This window comes from Bos indicus, chromosome 3 (assembly GCF_029378745.1).
Source record: "Bos indicus isolate NIAB-ARS_2022 breed Sahiwal x Tharparkar chromosome 3, NIAB-ARS_B.indTharparkar_mat_pri_1.0, whole genome shotgun sequence".
NCBI classification, from domain to species: Eukaryota; Metazoa; Chordata; class Mammalia; order Artiodactyla; family Bovidae; genus Bos; species Bos indicus.
In genome coordinates, this window is record NC_091762.1 from 30645918 (window position 1) to 30660087 (window position 14170).

At 43.7% G+C, this 14170-nt stretch overlaps 1 protein-coding gene across 11 annotated transcripts in view; it reads right to left on the reverse strand.

Moving 5' to 3' along the window:
• LRIG2 (leucine rich repeats and immunoglobulin like domains 2) overlaps positions 1 to 12645 on the reverse strand; it is a 66473-nt gene extending 53828 nt beyond the window's left edge. For 3 of the 11 annotated variants that reach the window (XM_070785888.1, XM_070785887.1, XM_019956792.2), the window contains exon 1: positions 12164 to 12645. In XM_070785888.1, the coding sequence (XP_070641989.1) occupies positions 12164 to 12402 (239 nt within the window). In that variant the 5' untranslated portion in view covers positions 12403 to 12645. Of the gene's footprint in view, positions 1 to 3568; positions 8608 to 12163 lie in introns of all 11 variants that reach the window. The other 8 variants (XM_070785894.1, XM_070785892.1, XM_070785890.1 and 5 more) reach the window with 8 other exon arrangements.
• Positions 12646 to 14170: the final 1525 nt, after the last annotated feature.

Below are 14170 nucleotides of genomic sequence, written 5' to 3' on the forward strand. Positions count from 1 at the left end.
CTCTATCAGGACTCATTTGTAGCCCCTCAGGCCTACCAGCACCAGGCTCATTTACCAGCTATGTTCAAGCCTTTCCACCAGAGCAATCTGACACAACCACCTGCTGTCTTCGTCTCTTTCACTTGAAGACAGAACATTATTCTGTCAATGATTACCATCATTTCGTGCCTCAGGGGTACAAGACAACTATGTCTACAGATTCAGACTATCTCTGCATTCCTGCAGTGTCCCCGTATCTACTCATTCAGGGACCCAGGTGGCCACCTCAAGAAAGTACACAGGCGTATTGGCTTATTGATCCTATTCACCTTCTGAACCTAGAAGGGGCTTCTCCTGGTGGGCATCAAGAAAGTCCCACTTTAATACACCCTTCAAATTCCCACAGTAATTCCCACAGGGTTCTGCCCCTTAAGGGCATTCCTTACACAGGCCAGGTTTTCACTGCTCTTCTGCCTGACCATATGGCCTGGCCACTGCCCATGAGTCAAACTCAAACACAGGGCTTTTACCACTGTTCAATTCCTACTCTAGGAAAGAAGAGGACTCTAGGAAAATAGCATGCAATTCAACCCAATTAGCTCATGTCCTTACCTTCTTCAATCAGTGGTGACCTTCCAAATAGAATGCTGTCCATTCACCTTGCAACTGTCATTCAAAAACTAAGCAACTCTTTGCTGGTCAGTTATAGGACACTGCTAGGTGACAAGAGAACCCAGCAGCTCTTCACACAGTTTCAGAGCCAGTCCTAGGGGAAAAGAGGCTCCCTACTCTTCAGGATCTCCTCCTCACATTCCCCAGGCAGTATGATCCTGTGTAAACCATTTCCACTTTATTACTCTTCTGGGCACTGCCCTCCCCTGGAGTGTTTATCAGACATTATGCAACACATCATGACTATTTCATATTTCAAGATTACTTTATGAGTTTTAGTCATAGTGGCAGTTTCAATGAATGTGTGGTAGCAAGCCAACAGCTACCCTTCAACTGGGAATTCTGCAGTCTGAAGTCCTAGTAGTTGTTGCTGGGAGGCATTCAGGTACACACAGGGATATCACACAGAGAATTTGTTCATACCAACACTCCAGCTTCTACCCTATGATGTGTGGGCCTGGTCCATCTGATTGGCTCCCACTTAGCAGGTCCAATTAATATTGCTCGAAGGGTAGATTTACATGCCTTCTGTTTTATGATACTATGTGGTAGAGGAAACATTCCCTGATCAGATACAATGTCTGTCCTCATTATATAATCAGGTAAAAAGTCTGATCAAACATATCATTCTCCTACAAACTTTAACCTTACATTCTTAACTGTAGTCTCCACTAGGGCTGATATTAACAGGTTTTCATTTTACAATACTAAGTAAGAGAAGCAATCCCCAGATGTAACACCCATTCCCATAAAATATTCAGATAAAGAAGATACAGCTTTTTTACATAAAGCCTGTTTAAACATTCCTACTTATCAACTCATATTTTTATGTTCTCAGCTGCGTCAGATTTCACAAATGGTTTTGGTACCAGAGGGCAAGATGCTCTCCTATCAAAAAATCCTGGCAAATTCTCTGCCTTCTAACCATTATCCACTCTACTGCAAAAGGTTTCACGGTACTCCCACCATAGGCTGAGCCAAGGGACCCTGGTCCTCTTTGTCAATTTTTTTTTCATCCATGCCACAAGGCATGCAGGATACTAGTTCCCCGACCAGGGTTCAAACCTACACTCCCTGCAGTAGAAGTGGGAAGTGTGGCATCCCAACCACTGGACTGCCTGAGAAGTCCCCCTTTGGGTCAGTTTTTATCCCATTTAATCTGCCTAACCAATGACTCAAGCATTTGCTGGTCATGTTCTTCACTGCACTCTCAGTCTTTGGACTTTTAGACTTCTTCAAACTATTAAACAGAGCAGATTCAAGGCCCTTTACTCTCCGGGGATCAGGAAGAGGTCCCTTCAGCCTGCCCAGCCTTGGATAGTGCAGTATTAAAGCCTTTGTTTCAACCCCATTAAAGTCCGTTTTATTCATCCCATTTCTTAAAAGTCATCTTAAAGCCTTCCATTCTCTATTCTGCTTTCCATAGGTTGGATCCCATGATTGTTCCCGGTTTCGTTTTGCTAAAAATATTTGCTTTATTCCCCACATTTCTAAAACCTGTTTAAAAATGTTCACCTTGCTAAGATCAGTTCCTTGACTCTCTCCTTTGCCTTTCCTCATTATTACTAACCTAATGTTTCTATTGGCATCTATGTAAGATCCCTTGTAGCTCAGTCGGTAAAGAATCTGCCTGCAGTGCAGGAGACCTGGGTTGGGAAGATCCCCTGAAGAAGGAAATGGCAACCCACTCAAGTATCATTGCCTGGAAAATCTCATGGACAGAGGAGCCTGGTGGGCTGCAGTCCATGGAGTTGCAAAGAGTCAGGCATGACTGGGCAACTAACACTTACTTACTTATATAAGATCCAAAGGACAAGCTGAAGCAGCAAATGCAAAAGGCTTCCCCATCTGTCCCTTGGCTTTGCATCAGCAAGGTTATATGGGGTGTCCATATAAGAGTTCCCCCTCAACCACAGCATTTACCATGGACTGGGTAACTATTCAGCAGCTGACCATCTCAATTATCGGAAAGATAAACCCACATGGCTTATATACGAAACACACTGTTTGTTTTCACTTAATATTTATTGGAGGAGGTGGGCAGTCCTCTTTTTCAGGCATAAAGAGATGTTACAGTGGCTTCTGTCCAATCCATTAGGCTGGCTGTTCCCTCAGGAATAAGCTGCTTTGTGTCTGAATCACATATGGCCATCAGTGGTTGTTTCACGCTAAGCTGTGGGTCCTTCATCAACTCAAACATGCTTTTCTCCACTGTAGCATCTAAAACCAGATACTGTTCCTAATTACTCCACAATCCATTTTAATAAAGGTTCTTCAGGGTATGCCTTGGTCTTCAGTAAGCTGGTATTACTGATCTACAAAAGCAAATGTCTTCTTCACACTATACTGCCTGATTTCAGTAGTTTCTTGGTTTTCCTCTCCTCCCACCCTGGCTACATTCTTGGTGACCAGAGGTCTAAGAGGTACTTTCTGCTGTCCTTGCATAATTTTTTCCTTGCTGGGCAGCTTTGGGCCAATGACCAAAGCTCTGACTTAGTGAAATCTGACCTTGGTCCAATATCAAGGTCTGACTCAGGACTCGCTTTTAATTTCAATTTTAGCTCTTACTCATAATATTACAAGGAGAAGGCAATGGCGACCCACTCCAGTACTCTTGCCTGGAAAATCCCATGGACGGAGGAGCCTGGTAGGCTGCAGTCCATGGGGTCTCGAAGAGTCGGACACGATTGAATGACTTCACTTTCCTGCATTGGAGAAGGAAATGGCAACCCACTCCACTGTTCTTGCCTGGAGAATCCCAGGGACGGAGGAGCCTTGTAGGCTGCTGTCTATGGGGTCGCACAGAGTCGGACACAACTGAAGTGACTTAGCAGCAGCAGAAGCATTATATTACATTATTTCAATGTCAACTATTATAATTTGGTTATCACAACAACCAAGAGATTAAACATTTCACCTTCTTATTAGTTTCCATGTCCTTATGCATCCAGTGGACCAACATGCTGGGAATTGGATTCATCTCTAAATTCCATTGGTAACTTTCACCTTTAGTAACTGAGAGCAGCAAAGCTGCTGCTCCATACCATGGGTGACCACATGCTCTCCCAGGAATCAAAGGTTCTGTATCCCCTGCCTTTTATCCTTTCTCTTCCCAAACCATGTTTCCATGAGCCAGGTCCATTCTAGCAAGTCTCACTCCTGTGATACCAAATGTCCAGGAAAAACTCCCTGTGCTAAAAGAAAAAATAATCAATGACACTTGTTAAAACCTGGTAAGAAAGACTTTATTCAAGGTGATGCAGGTTATCTTTATGAGTACAGGGACTAAAATGATGAAATTCTGCAGTGGGGGAAGAAATTGAGCTCAACTCCAAATACTGCATGGGCTAATACAAATTCATAGCCATGAAGCAGGGTGGACAGACAAGGTCAATGGATGGAAAACTGGAAACAACAAGGGTAAGGGGGGTTCTGGCTAAATAGACCTAAGTGGATTCTTGCTGAAGATGATCCATGGTGATCAGACATCACCTAAGAGGTGGCAGAAGATGAGAAACCAGATCATAGGTCAAGGGTGATCAGATATCAGGGGTTTATTGCTAAACTGACTTAGCAGGATTCTTGCTAAAACTGCATCTTACAAGGAAGTATACAGATGAGCCTAGTAGAAAGTGGTTCAGGAGTCCAATTAAAATGTAGTCAAAGGATCTTTGTCAGGCCCCTTTCTGTTCAAAGAAAGGAGAAACATAAGTCTGTTTTCTCATTCAGTGGTCTTTTGCTCATGAAGGACCAGGGTAAACCTTCTGTGGAGACTTGGTTTTAGTGGATATTTGCTCAATGGTGCCAGCAGTCAAGCATTTAATAATGGCAGTTTCTATGAAAATAAAAGAGAAACCAAAATTAATAGCTAGAGACCCAGTTTCTCAACCCAGACGCAGCCAGTTGGGATTCTTAGATTTTGAGCTTGAAGCATCTTTTAATGGTAGAGTGAGGATGGCAGTGGTCACCTGAAGTTTCCTGGTTTGCAGTTTGAATGTCTGTGGTGATGGCACTAAGTATTCAGCAGGCCCAGAGGCTGCCCATATGCAAGGTGTCGTGGTCTTTTTTTTCAAGTTTATACCAAGTCATCCAGCTTCATCTTGCACAATTTCAGGAAAACAGCAATTTTAGTTCTCAGGGATGCCGCGTCAGGAGGGTGGGAGAAAAACTGCAAACATCAGTTTGGAGCGTCATAGCCAGATATCAGAGGAAACTAGAATTGAAAATGTGGTAAGGACTGGCCAATGAGCAAGACAGAATTCACAAGACTGCATTACAGTTTTATACTGAAACAAAAAACTTTCTCTCTACAGTCAACCTTTTAACTCTTGCTTACAAATTCCGATCTCATTAGATTTGTCCTGATTATTTACATAAGTGCAGCAGGAACAGTGACTGACCATATAAGTAGGCCATATAAGAAACTTGCTGAAAGAAAACTCAGATTAGGCTTTTCAAAGCCTCTCGAGGCTAGGAAGACAGCTCAGGAAGCAGCCACCAGACTTTATCTCCCACTCCTAAAGATTCAGGAGAATTTCGCTTTTCTTGGGGTCCCCAAGATATCCTACGGGTCCTGAGCCAGCCCAGAAGCAACTTTCCTTACTCATTTATGGGGTTGGGAACCTTATCACCTAGATACCAGGCCAGTTTTCCCAAGAACACTGGTCCATGACCTCAACCTTGGTAGCTTAAACCAGATTCCATACACAGTTCACTCTTCAATATAACATTTCAACCAAAGCCATGGTAATATATCAATCATTTCCAAGTTCAATCCTGTTACAAGAGCAAATTACTGAACTTATTCAAATTACTACATTGTCATGAAAATAAGAGTACTAGCTAAAAGTTTCTGAATTCTGGAGGAACCAGGTAGGGAGAAAAAGTAACTGTTTCTTCTTTGTTCACAAAGGTATTACTGTTGTAAGCTATACATAACACAACAGAAAAGAAAAAGGTTATTTAAATTTGAAGGAAAAAACATTAAAGAACCAGCACTGCTTCAAATAAAGAGTGATAAAAAATTATAACCATTCTCATTAGCTTATCAGTCTGATGTAATTAATTCTTATTCTACTTGATCTTGGGTTAACAGTTTTACCAATCCATCAGCCTCACTACTTCCGGAAATCCTCAGTCTTGTGGCATGGCCTTCCTGATGCCATCATGGAGCAGTCTTGCCTGTGGCTGACTGTTTGTACTTTCAGAGAAGGAGAGTAAAACAACAACTTGTTCGTGAATGAAAAAAGACTTAAAATGGCTATGATTAAAGTTCTGATGAGAGTTCATCTGATAAAGAAAATTATCTACCTCTGTGGCATACAATACTTCAACCTAACAACCAGACAACAAGGCTATTTCATATCTCTATGAACTTCGTAACTTTTCTGAAACACCTATATTAGTAACTTATATCCATACATGTATAACCTAAGGTTTGTCCTCATTTATTTACTATGCTTCTCATGTAATTTAAAATATCAAATAAACCTAATTAGTTTAACGTATCCTTTTACATCACCGACTTGATGGACGTGAGTCTGAGTGAACTCCGGGAGTTGGTGATGGACAGGGAGGCCTGGCGTGCTGCGATTCATGGGGTCGCAAAGAGTCGGACACGACTGAGCAACTGATCTGATCTGATCCTTTTACAAGGTCAGAGACATATCCTTTGAGATTTTCCAGGGACCCTCTGGAAAGTCTCAAAGTTAGTATGAAATCAAACAGATTCCATTCAGAATTTGATTTTGTGACGTTAAAAATATCAAAAAGTTTTAAAAATCTGACTAAGATCACAGGTCATTGTGAAATAATATGTAGTTATCCATTTAAACAAAGTGGAAAAAGATTTCAAAGGCTCACAGTTCCTTAAAAAAAAAATAGCTCTTCTAATAAGAGACAACTCAATTTTTTAAAGTAATCAAAGATCTGAAAAAGACAACATGAAATACAGGAAATTATTTTGATAAGATACAAAATCTTTGTTTCCTAGAAAGATTACTTAGAAGGCAAAGGCACAGGAAGGACCGCCCTGGTGCGCCAATGGTTAGGAATCCACTTGCAGGGGACTAGCATTCTATCCCTGGTCCAGGAAGATCCCCCATGCCACTGGGCAACTAAGCCCACGTACCACAACTACTGAGCAGATCTTAAAAGGAGCGGATCAATAATCCAATAAAACTTTGGGATTCTAGTTTTGCATCAGGAATACTTATGTAATCGCTCATTTATCTCTAAGCCAATTTGAACAGACCTGGATTTTATAAATTAATTTGGTAATATCATCTAGAAATAGAAAAATTCACGTATCTACAACATATCTACAGACCTATATAAACATACAGATTCTAAGAGATCTCAGTTTTCAATGGAAAATTTTAGTCATAAGTTAGTAAACACAGAAATATAAACTTACTGGTTTACATAAAATAATAACCTCTTGCATTTTCACTGTATTTTTATGTGAGTTGTGTTTATGGCAAATGGGACAAGTTAAGGTTATCTGTTTACCGATTTTGTACAGACCACCTTCCCTTGCCCTAATACGTAATCATATGGAGACTATGGACCAAATTTTTTAGGTGTTGACTGAGGAGATATCAAGAGACTTATATGGATGTCTCCAAAGCCCATTCAAGTGGTGAAAACATCCAGAGTATTTCCAATTAGCCTTTTTCTTTTTCAGTTGTTTTTGGGGGTCCCTAAGTTTCTTTATAGTCTCCAGTGGACAGCAGGAGGTCCAAAGTTCAAGTGACTATAAAGATGGAGGTGGAAAAAGGTTTAGCAGGGTGGACATACGGATGAAGGATGAAGGGATTTTGAGGGAGACATATCCCAGGTGGTGCTACTGGTAAAGACCCTGCCTGCCAATGCAGGAGATGTAAGATACATGAAATGGGTTCAATCTCTGGGTGAGGAAGAGCCTCTGGCGAAGGAAATGGCAATCCACTCTAGTATTCTTGTCTGGAGAACCCCAAGGACAGAGGAGCCTGGCAGGCTACAGTCTCTGGGGTTGCAAAAAGTCGGACACAACTGAAGTGACTTAGCACGCACACATGTATCATAGGATTCAAGGGAATTGGAAGAAAGACTGAAGGCGGTGAGAGGGCAAAGGAGGAGTAGAAGCAAAGAGAAAGGAGAGGGCTTAGAGGAGTCAGTGTAGAAAGATCTCCAGTTTCCCAAAGAAGTCAGTGAAATTCCACATTATCCTCAATAAAAGCATGACAACAAGAATGGACGCAGACAGAGTCAGCAGGGATTCAAGAAGGGGGTTCGGGCCATCTGATGAGTTCTCATGGAAGAAGTAGGACCCAAGAGAGAGAGAGGCCTCACAGACAGCCAGGAAGAAAGATTTCCAGTGTAAGGAGTCAAGGAATAATCCCCACTCAGGAAAAACAGAGCTAGGAAGAAGAGATTTCCAGGCCAGTAAGTACGGTTCAAAGAAGCCTAGGACTCTAACTGAGCTTTCTTACAAACACAGAATCTGGGACTCTAACCCAGCCTGTGTTTATTTAGGACTCTATCCCATTTTCTGGAGCATACAGTTGACCTCTGAACAAGATGAAGGTTAGGGGTACCGACCATCTGCAAAGTTAAAAATCCACAGGTAACTTGTAATTGCCTTCCAAACATGAGGTTTCTCTGTATTCAAGGTTCTGCATCTGTGGATTCAACCAACCATGGACTGTGTAGTACTGGAGTATTTATTTACAGTTCAAATCCATGTTGTTCAAGGTCAACTGTACTCAGACTCTTAAAAATCTAAATCTGTCCTTACCAGCTTCCACAGATGTTTGTCCGGTGCAATGGTTCAGGAGTCGGACTCACCAATGGATCCCCGATCAATCAGTCAGGAGTGAAGATAAAGACTTCAAAGGTATGCACTTAGGGTCCTGGGTGAGAGGTCCGGGGGTCCAATGATGAATCTGATCCTATCCCGAGTTGTGGCACCACAAACTGTTAAAAGGAAAGAAATATTCAATGATACTTGTTAAAGCATGATAAGGAAGACTTTTGGGGATGCTTTCTCCATATAGGAACCACTGCAAAGAAGTTTTGAAGTTGGGGAAAAGAGAGTGGGCTTAACTCTGAATACTCCATGAATAAGAGGAAACTCACAGCTAAGGAGCAAAGTAGGGTTGGTGAATGGAAAATTACTAAGAGTAAACATCAAGGTAAGGGGGTTTTTAACTAAACAGATCCAACAGGATTCTTGCTGAAGACAGGCCAGGGTAATCAAATATCACCTGGGGGGTGGTATAGGTGGAGGAATCTGATCAGACACTGAGGATGGGGGATTCCCACTACACTGACTCAGTAGAGATACTGCTAAAACTACATTTTACAAGAATGTGCAGAAATGGTCTGGGATAAGGTTCAGGAACCTGACTGAAGTTTGGTCAAGCAAAAAATTTTTGTCAATGGTTTTTTCCTTTACTCACACATACAGTACTTCTGACACCAGATGTGCGCTTTTTCCCCCCAACACCAACCAATTCTCCTTCACCAGCTGGATATTCTGCAATTCAATTCAATTCTGACACTAACTGGCATTACTACAGACCTCACTGCTTAAGGGCTCAGTCCCACAAGACGGCCTCCCACTTCAGACACCAATCACAAGTCCCCACGTTGCCTGCAACTTCCGTCAACCTGGTATAAATTGGAGGTTCCCAAGACCCACCTCCTTAGATTCAACCACCTGCTAAAGCAGCTCACAGAACTCAGGCAAACACTTACATTTACCGGTTTACTATATAATAAAAAATACGATAAAGGACACACATGAAGAGCCAGATGAGACATACAGAGGGTGAGATCCAGAAGGGTCCAGTGCAGGAGCTTCTGTCTCCATGGAGTTGGGAGGCACCACCCTCACAGCATAACGCCCTGTGGATGTGTTCACCGACTTAGTAGCTCTCTGAACTCCATACTTTAGGACTTCTATGAAGGCTTCATCACACAGGCATGATCAAATACTACCTCAATCTCTAGCCCCTCTCCTCTTTCAGGAGGATGGGGAGGGGAGATGGGGCTGAAAGTTCCAAGCTTCTAATCACAGCTTAGTCTTTCTGGTGACCAGCCCCCATCCTGAAGCCATCCTGGAGCCAACTAAAAGTCACTTCATTTGGTCAAAAGACATTCCTATCATCCAGAAAATTCTAAGAGATGTATGAGTTCTATGTCAGGAATCAGGGTCAAAGGCCAAACACAAAAATGAAAGGCGCTCCTAGTTCTCCTATCACTTTGGAAATTACAAGGGTTTCAGGGGCTCTGTGTCAGTAACTGGGGCATTTATATTAAGTCAGTAAATCATGTCCAACTCTTTGTGAATCTATGAACTGTAGCCCGCCAGGTCCTCTGTCCATGGGATTTTCGCAGCAAAAATACTGGAGTGGTCCTTCCCAACCCAGGGATCAAACCTGCATCCCCTGCATTGGCAGGTGGATTCTCTACCAGTAAGCCACCTGGGAAGCCTGTAACTGGGGACAGATACATATTTTAGAACCCAGGATTAATGAATTTTGTCTGCCAACTTTCTGATGACTACAAGTTAGAGCATTTGAGTTTGAATCATTAATAATTTAAAGCACTGCATGTGTTTTAAAGATTCAAAAATACATAAACCCATGTACACTGGTGGTTTCATAGCTGAAAGCAACTGATTTTTTTTTTTTAATGTTACACTTCTCAGTTTAAAATAGCACAATCCCATCTTTTAATATCCTAAGAGTTCTTTTGCTAATGTAAGACTTCCCTCCAGTTACATTTCTTCAAGAGAACTGCTCTCCAAGGCATCTCACTTCAACTGAAAATGTCAATTTCACTAGAGGACACAAAATTTTTGAATTTTATTTGGCTTTGGGCAATTTGTCTTCATTACACAAAAATCAAACCTCAACACAAAATAAATGTACCCGACATGAAACCACTGCTAATTATTGTTTATCTACCAATGGATGAGCTTGAAAAGTAGGCCACATTTATTTCAATTACAGCTAAATGAAGTTGTGTTGTTTTTAAACCTGCACCAGATTTAGTTTGTCATAATCAGATAGCTGTTTCAAGAATTTCTTAGGAAAAGGTACTTGTTGCATTACAGCAGCAGCAGCAGCAGCATGCTAGGTTTAATTCAGACTATGCTGCACATTGATATAAATTTTTACCTTTTATCTGTGTCAACAGAATCAGAATTAGTTAAAGGTGTCACTATCATAAAACAACAGAAAACACCATATTATTACACTGCAGATCTATGCTATGACAACACTTGGTTGTTAATATGAATTTCCTCAAGGAATTTACAAGGTAGCTTTCTTTCCTAACATAACCTATTTACAAATGTATAAATGCTTTAACCACTGCAAACAGAGACATTCTATTTGTATTCCATTTCTTTTTTAATTTTTTAATTAAAAGATAATTGTTTACAGAATTTTGCTGTTTTCTGTCAAACATCCAACAGCCCCTCGAGCTATTTTTAGTCACACCTCCAGCTATTTTTCATGTGTGTGACAGGACTTTTTTCAGAGACGACTCTATTAGAAGTCTGTCAATTAATAAATACATTGTTCAGTTAGTGGCAGGAAAATAACTGTATGTTAGTGGTTAAGAAGCTCCATAATTGCAGCATTTAATACCTACTGTTGTTCCTAATGCCATCAGGCTGACTCAGACTAATGAACTCTCCAGGTGCCACTGTCTAACACAGGCCTGTCAAGACGAGGACTCAGCAATGGAGTCCCCAGAAGAATTCATCCAACCACTGTACTTGCTTCTTATACATAAACAAAGAGTACTGATTCTTAGGTTATTTGCCACAAAGAAATGCACATCACTTAATTCTGTCAAGGATAAGTCTTCTTCTTTACAATGACTCTTGCTGCAAAATCGCTTCAGTCGTGTCCGACTCTGTGCGACCCCATAGACGGCAGACAATGACTCTTAAAGTAGAACAAAAATTCTATTTATAAAAATGCTTGTTCGAGGTAGTACTGGATGTAGTAACACACTAAGTTTTAACCCAGTTAAATATCAAAAACAGCACAAAACCTGCCAAAACGTGAACGGCAGCCAAAAAAAGAGTAGACAAGTCTTCATGAAAAGGATATAAAACCACATACCTGGGGATCATTCAAGCTGATGCACTGGATGATGCAGCCCAAAGTGGCCGAGGAGCCCCAACCATTCAGAGCCAATGCCGGTGCCCAGAACCAGCGAGCCCTTAACAGCATCCCGCCCCAACTCCTCCCAGCCCAGGACTCACATATTCCCTGATCCCGAGAATTTTAACTGTGGTCTTCATACAAGTCTCCAGAACCTTAACACCAGGATTTCAGGCTCCCACCATCCTCCCGAAAAGTTCACAACATCGCAATGGCATTTCCCTTCAGAACTTGGGCTCCCGGCCGCACCCTCCGGCCAAGCATCTCTCTCCTGCCCCTCTGGGAGGGGGAGCACCCACCCACTCTCCCCTGCTTTCCTTTGGTCCCCGCCCAGCAACTCTACTCACAGGCTGACGGCATCGGGGGGCAGCGAGGTCGACAGCGCCCTCCAGCTGGGCGCTGGTAGTTTCCTGCGACTGCAGTCCAGCAGCGGGATGCGGCAGGAACAGGGCACGGGGCAGAGGCCTGCACGGGCGGCTGGCAGCAGGAGCACCACTGCCTGAGCGAGGAAGAGCAGTCGGGAAAGCAATCTTGACCCACACTCCAGCAGCGGCTCCTCCCGAACGCCTTGGGGCGCCGGCGCCATTTTTCCCTACTCCCCACCCCCCAGACCTGGACCCAGCAGAGAACAGCAGCCAGCTAGAAAAAGCAGCTCGGCGGAGACGTCTGGTGGCTGCGCGACCACCCAGAGAAACGGCGGTCGCCTGTACCCTCTAAAGGAAGGCGAGGGGCGGATACAGCGCGGCAGCGGGGGCGGCGGCCGAGGACACAGAACACAGGCCCTGTGGTCAACGCTGCTTCGCCCCGCCCCACGACGCAACGTCTTCACGCACAGGAGCCAACCAATCGGTGCCACAGGACGAGGCGCGTAGGGGCGGGACTCCACGAGGGGAGGTGTCGGAGACAGCGAGCTCCTTAAGGAGGACTTTAAGGTGTCCAGAGCTTGGGGGCGGCCCCTGGAGTTCCACTGCCATTTCTCCGCTGGAGGGCGCAGTGGCTCCTTAGGAGGGAGTGAGGGCAGAAGCGCTGAAGTCCGAAGTCCTGATTTGCAATGTATCCGCTATGGTACTAGAAAAGGATCTTTAATCGTCTCTGGGCATCAAGTAAGGGGAATGGCAGAAGAGGTGCCTCCGAGTGGCAAACACTAAGGGGGTGCGGGAGCTTTCATCAGCCCATTGGACTCCAGAGCCAAGCTTGGGCCTCCTCTGCAAATCCTGCTCGTCTATGGCTCCTGCAAATGCAAGGCAACTCCCAGTCTCCTAAAAGGAAGCCCCATCCGTTGGTGGACTCTTACGCTTATCAGAGCAGACAACCTATTTATTCATCTGTGTACCTCCAGCTTCTGTTCTGTCTTGGAGTTCAGTAAATGTTGATGGGGCCACACTTGCAAGGCATGTGTTTAAGGAAAATACTCCTCTTTCCTCTGATTCGGAGAATGCTGTGGTGTATTTACACTCACTCTCACAGAAGCAAGCAGGACATATAGACAGAGACTGTTGAACTGTCAACAAAGAAAAGGCTTGGGTGTGAGGAATTTTTTTTATTCTAAAGCAGAGCCTGTGGAAAATGTAACAAGAACAGTGAAGTCTGGCCACCTTGTTAGTGTGAATTCATATGACCAAGGCACAGTAAGGCCAAACAACCTGAAATGTAAGAGTTTGGAGAAGAGAAAGGTTTATTGAGGGTCATGCAGAGAGACTGGTGGCTCAGGCACACAAAAAAGGTTTTAGTAAATAAGTGTTAGTCGCTCAGTTGTGCCCAGCTCTTTGCGACCCCATGGACTGCAACCCACCAGGTTCCTCCGTCCATGAGATTTTCCAGGCAAGGATACTGGAGTGGGTCTCCTATACTGCAGGCAGATTCTTTACCGGCTGAGCTACAAAAAGGCCAAGTGAGGGAAGGGGTCACAGAGTGTGTGATCAACTCAGGCACAGTTCTCTGACTGACAGTGAGGTAACAGGGTGGTGTCACCGGGTTAACCTGGAGGAGCCCACCAGGCTCCTCCATCCATGGGATTCTCCAGGCAAGAATACTGGAGTGGGTTGCCATTTCCTTCTCCAGGGATCGAACCCAGGTCTCCTTCATTGCAGGCAGACGCTTTAACCTCTGAGCCACCCGGGAAGCCCAGCAAGATGGTAGGAGGGACGAAATCGCATTCAGAATCAAACTCCATACCCACCAGAGACACTCAGAGGGCTCAAACAAACCTTGGGTATACCAGGACCCAGAGAACCCACAGAGACTGAGCCAGAACTGTGTGTTTGAGTGTCTCCTACAAAGGTACCAGTCAGCAGTGGCCTGCTGCAGGGGCAGGAACTCTGGGTGCAGCAGATCTGGGCATGGCATAAGCCCTC